Source organism: Neoarius graeffei, chromosome 11 (assembly GCF_027579695.1).
Source record: "Neoarius graeffei isolate fNeoGra1 chromosome 11, fNeoGra1.pri, whole genome shotgun sequence".
NCBI classification, from domain to species: domain Eukaryota; kingdom Metazoa; phylum Chordata; class Actinopteri; order Siluriformes; family Ariidae; genus Neoarius; species Neoarius graeffei.
In genome coordinates this window covers 13688662-13694661 of record NC_083579.1, presented here as the reverse complement: position 1 = coordinate 13694661, position 6000 = coordinate 13688662, and the positions used below count along the sequence as shown (strand labels likewise).

The following is a 6000-nucleotide window of genomic DNA, read 5'->3' as shown; positions in this document are numbered from 1 at the left end:
TACTGGCAAGAGCGTATAGATGAGGCGAGGCGCATAAGGCTTCATAATTCTCGTAATTCGTAATTCTCCTTCTTCCGGGTTTATGGTGTTTACAGATCCCAGCGTGCTTGCGGGGCGTGTGTGGGCATGTGAGGACACTCTTCCTCACCAATCAGTGCACAGGGGAGTGTCTGCTCACGCCCCCAGCCTCACTCGGCACGGTTTGGCTCGCTTCAGCCCCACTCCAAAACGGTGCGAGTTTTAGGGGCTAAGCAGGGCTGAAGCGAGCTGAGTCGTGCTGTTTTTTGGTAGTCGAAACGCGAGCCGTGTCGGGCTGAAGTGAGCTGAAGCGAGCTGAAGTGAGCTGAAAAAGGGTAGTGGAAAAGGGCCATTTGAGGATTCACCTCCTCCAAGATTTGCAGATAACATTCCACACACACGCTGGCTCTTCCTGGCACGGGAACATTCCTGGGCTAACCCCTCCCCTACAAACACGTGGAGTTAGCCTCTCCCTTCCCCCCCCCCCCACACACACTCTGTTTACAGAAGATTTCAATTCTGCTGCTATTAAATTGTTCAATTTTTCCTTTTCTTTTTATAATAAACTCCATTATTATTGAAATTGTGTGGTGTCTATCTGCTGTTCTAATACTTTTGAAGTGGCCCAATCGCAAAGAATTCAAAGGCGTAGACAATTTTAGATAACATGGTAAGTGATCAATAATAATTTGGAAAGATACCATTTTAGCTGTCTGGTAATTTATTGTTAAGTACCAGGATCAATGGTATGATTCACTAAATGATTCACTGATTTGATTCACTGAGTCGATTCATTTAATGATTCACTTCACACGATTCAAATGAGACTGATTCTATGGTATGATTTAATTCAAATGAGTTAAATTAAACGATTCAATAGGATTGATTCATTTTAATTATTAACCTTAAAATTTTAATGAGACTGATTTCATGTAATTATTAAAAATAGATCACTTATCCAATCTTAAATATACAAAATCATTAATTAGACCTACACCAGCACATTCTTGCCACAAAAATCTACTCCAACAACTCTATAAAAGCTGAGCATAGATACAGCTGGTATATGAAATCTTTGTATACCACCCCGGCTCAAATTAAATAAAAATAAGACCAGAGCTAAAAATCTTATGGCCACCATTACTGGCACCTGCGCACTGACAACCTCCACCTCAGAGGAACTTTCCTCTGTTACAAAGCTACAGTTGGCCGATCAGGTTCTGTGGGGTCTGACGGTGATCCAATCAGCGTTGATAATTCTGGGAGACTATTGATCCAATCTTGTGCAGTAGTTGATGTGAATGTACTTTTGATGCAATGGCGTGGCAAAGTGCATATATTATTGTTTGTGTTATATTGTAGTCATGTTTCAAATGAGAGAAGATAATGATCTGAGGGAGCTTCAGACTGTGGAAGTGTGACTACATTTTCTATATATAATATGAATGCTAGTATTAGATTGAGGAGTGCGAACACCATTATGAGTGGGTCCTAGAACATTGATTAACTTCGACTGAATCGAGAATGAACTGCCGTTCTCAGTCGGCCTTCCAGGTTATCAAAATGAAAATGAATTGTTGGAGAATTTAATAATTTGTCTCAAGAAACAACCAGGTTTTTAGATGAAATGTGCAAATTCACAAAGGAATTTAGAAAATGGACCATGGGTCTGTAAAAAAAAAAATTAGCTAAATTAACTGGGGAGACATTTTTTTTGCGACATATGTTAGGATAAAGAACTACAAACAGATTGAATATTTGTTCAGGTTTTTGTATATTGCTGAGATCATTATAAATAACTGATGCCTTCTCCTTGACCAGATAGCGAGGCTGATAAATATAGCTTCATTTAAATGCTACATACTCAATTGGTTTGATCCACATTCCTGTTAAACATAGTACATTAAATTTCTGATCAGTAATAATTCCATTAACAACTAGTCTCATACTGCAGTACTAAAATGAAAACAGTGTCACAGTTAAATCATTACTTGTACGGTGGTAATTAATGACTACTTAAGATCAAAAGAAAAAAAAACACAAACAAACATTCTTATTTTAAACATCTTTAAGGTTACATATTTTAAAAAATGGTCATATAACAAAGTTCAAAATACAGGTCATTTTCAGGTTAATAACTAATAACCATATTTAATTTGACAACTTTAAATCATGCAATGTCTCTAACTTGATGCATTGGTGGGTGTTAAATGTAATAGAATAAGTAAACGTCTTTCCACACTGTGAGCAGTGATGCGGCTTCTCTCCTGTGTGAATGCGCCGGTGTTTTCGGAGATCACTCTGACGAGTAAAACTCATTCCACACTGTGAGCAGTGGTACAGCTTCTCTGCTGTATGAATGCGCTGGTGTTTCTGAAGATGACTCTGCTGAGTAAAACTCTTTCCACACTGTGAGCAGTGATACGGCTTCTCTGCTGTGTGAATGCGCTGGTGTGTTTGGAAATTACTCTGTTGAGCAAAACTCTTTCCACACTGTGAGCAGTGATACGGCTTCTCGCCTGTGTGAATGCGCTGGTGCTGCTGAAGATGACCCTGACGAGTAAAACTCTTTCCACACTCTGAACAGTGATACGGCTTCTCTCCTGTGTGAATGCGGTGGTGTTTTCGGAGATCACTCTGACGAGTAAAACTCTTTCCACACTGTGAGCAGTGATACGGCTTCTCTCCTGTGTGAATGCGCTGGTGTGTTTGGAGATCACTCTGACGAGTAAAACTCTTTCCACACTGTGAGCAGTGATACGGCCTCTCTCCTGTGTGAATGCGGTGGTGTTTTCGGAGATCACTTTGACGAGGAAAACTCTTTCCACACTGGGAGCAGTGATACGGCTTCTCTCCTGTGTGAATGCGCTGGTGTGTTTGGAAATTACCCTGTTGAGCAAAACTCTTTCCACACTGTGAGCAGTGATACGGCTTCTCTCCTGTGTGAATGCGCTGGTGTTTTTGGAGACTACTCTGTTGAGCAAAACTCTTTCCACACTGTGAGCAGTGATACGGCTTCTCTCCTGTGTGAATGCGCTGGTGTTTTTGGAGACTACTCTGACGAGTAAAACTCTTTCCACACTGTGAGCAGTGATATGGCTTCTCTCCTGTGTGAATGTGCTGGTGTTTTTGGAGATCACTCTGACGAGTAAAACTCTTTCCACACTGGGAGCAGTGATACGGCTTCTCTCCTGTGTGAATGCGCTGGTGTTGCTGAAAATGACTCTGCTGAGTAAAACTCTTTCCACACTGTGAGCAGTGATACGGCTTCTCTCCTGTATGAATCCGCTGGTGTTTTTGGAGATTACTCTGACGAGTAAAACTCTTTCCACACTGTGAGCAGTGATACGGCTTCTCTCCTGTGTGAATGCGCTGGTGTGTTTGGAGATGACTCTGGTGAGTAAAACTCTTTCCACACTGTGAGCAGTGATATGGCTTCTCTCCTGTGTGAATGCGGTGGTGTTTTTGGAGATCACTCCGACGAGCAAAACTCTTTCCACACTGTGAGCAATGATACGGCTTCTCTCCTGTGTGAACGCGCTGGTGTGTTCGGAGATTACTCTGATGAGTAAAATTTTTTCGACACTGTGAGCAGTGATATGACTTCTCTCCTGTGTGAATACGCTGGTGTTTTTGGAGATGACTCCGACGAGTAAAACTCTTTCCACACTGAGAGCAGTAATGTGGATTTCCTCCTGTATGAAGGCGCTGGTTTGTCTTGAGTGCATTCTGATGACCAAAACTTTTTCCACTGTCTGAGCAGTGGTGAATCCCCTTCTGTATATCATTATGAGATGTGTCAAAACTGAGAGTATCAGTTGATGTGGGCTCACTACTGGAGCATTTGGAGGGGATTTGAAGTTCATATTTAATCTCTCTTGATTCCCGAAGTCTCACATATTCTTCATAATGGCATCTCTGGATGTGTTTGTCGAGGTCAATTTGAGATGCACAGGAACGAGGACATGTGGAGCAGGAAAACACCTGCAGCAGAGTGTCCTTTACTTCTGGAGAAGTGAAAGAAAAAATACCAGAAAATGAACATGAAATGCAACAAGTTTATAAAATCTAACAACATTAATCCACTGTCAGGGAGCACATTTACTGAACCTCACACATGCAAGATTCTACATGGATTAAGACTGAGACAAAAAAAGTTTGAGGACTAAGATATAGCAGCCTCTAGCTACGTAGGAATACTGCTAGATTCAATACGGTGCTGGAATAGCAGTTATGCACAGCATTGGCCATAGCCCTGTGGGTCTGAGCAACCAAGGGGGAGTTGTTGGTTTCTGTCTGATATGTCAAGTATAGGTAATGGCAAGCGTAGCCTTATTTACAGCTCGTCTCGGACTGAGAAGTAAACTTGGCCCAAGCATTCAAGGTTCTGAAAAGAGACAACAATGGGCCTTATTTATCGAGCCGGATATGATTAATCAATAGCATTTACACAAGAAAGTCTGTATTTTTACAACTGGATTTTATATGCGGATAAGGCGGCAACATTTAAAAGACACTTATTAGTTTTGATTATACACACATTTAATTAAATTAAATTTTGTGGGATTTTGTGAAACCCAGTTGATTCATGTTAATGTAACTGATGAGAGAAAGCAAACTAACGTCCATAAATTGAGACAAAAATAGCCATGCAGAAATGCAGGCATATAAAAAAGGGACACACTGCAACGGTTCAGACGGTATTCAAGTAGGTCTGCAGCAGTATAGGAATTTCCTTACTGCAGTATTTGAAGAATGCTAAGGTGGGGTTTGGAGTAATAAAGTAGACAAACCTCCATATGTTTGTTCATTCGTTCATCGGATGCTACTTGTCCCTTAATATTAGAGTAAGGAGTTAAAAAGAAACATTATTCAAAAGATTATTTCTGCATGGCATGACTCTTGGGGAATTATTGAATTTAATACTAAAAATAATATTATTTCTTGTTAAATTGCTTGATAATATAACCATCACATAGGCTCGTGAAATAAAGCAAATGTGTTCTAATTGATTGTATAATGCTTTAGTGGTAATCTCCAAATGTTGAGGAGGATGATGGGAGGACACTTTTCCACGGTGCCACTCAGGATCCACAGGACGTGCGTTTTACGCTACTTCTGGTTAAACTGTGCATGATGAATAAAAATGCAACAGTATTTTGTGGTTTACTATATATCCAGTATCAAACAAGTAACCTTAGAGTTGGGTTATGATTTTTGAATATTCAAATCTCTCTAGCCGCTTTATCCTTCTACAGGGTCGCAGGCAAGCTGGGGCCTATCCCAGCTGACTATGGGCGAAAGGCGGGGTACACCCTGGACAAGTCGCCAGGTCATCACAGGGCTGACACATAGACACAGACAACCATTCACACTCACATTCACACCTACGGTCAATTTAGACTCACCAGTTAACCTAACCTGCATGTCTTTGGACTGTGGGGGAAACCGGAGCACCCGGAGGAAACCCACGCGGACACGGGGAGAACATGCAAACTCCACACAGAAAGGCCCTCGCCGGCCACGGGGCTTGAACCCAGGACCTTCTTGCTGTGAGGCGACAGCGCTAACCACTACACCACCGTGCCGCCCGAATATTCAAATAGTCATTAAAATATAAAAGAAATCCTTCAGTTTATGCAAAAATCCTCTTTTTCTTTTTTTTTTTTGGGGGGGGGGGGTGCTGATATCCTGTGTGCTGCGCTTGGCGCCATGATAATCATGACTTTTTTGTTCCGTTTTAGTTTTGCGGACTTCACCAAATGCAGATCAGCTGGGGTGTGGCCAAACCATCTAATTTATGGGTGATTTGCAGTCATCAGCATGCACAGGAATCCAAAGCAAATCAGCCTTTTGTAAATCTGACATTTTTAGCAAAGCTTTTCCAAGTCTTCATAAAATTTTAACAAATGCTCAATGTAACCAGACTGTTCAAAAGTAAAGAAAAAAGTGTCGATCTTATCCATGAATGATTTCAAGAAG

At 41.3% G+C, this 6000-nt stretch overlaps 1 protein-coding gene across 4 annotated transcripts in view; it reads right to left on the bottom strand.

The window, feature by feature from the left end:
- Positions 1–2068: 2068 nt before the first annotated feature.
- Positions 2069–6000, bottom strand: part of LOC132894117 (zinc finger protein 271-like) — a 269182-nt gene continuing 265250 nt past the window's right edge. For 3 of the 4 annotated variants that reach the window (XM_060933444.1, XM_060933446.1, XM_060933445.1), the window contains exon 8: positions 2069–4025. In XM_060933444.1, the coding sequence (XP_060789427.1) occupies positions 2170–4025 (1856 nt within the window). In that variant the 3' untranslated portion in view covers positions 2069–2169. The remainder of the gene's footprint in view (positions 4026–6000) is intronic. The other variant, XM_060933443.1, reaches the window with a different exon arrangement.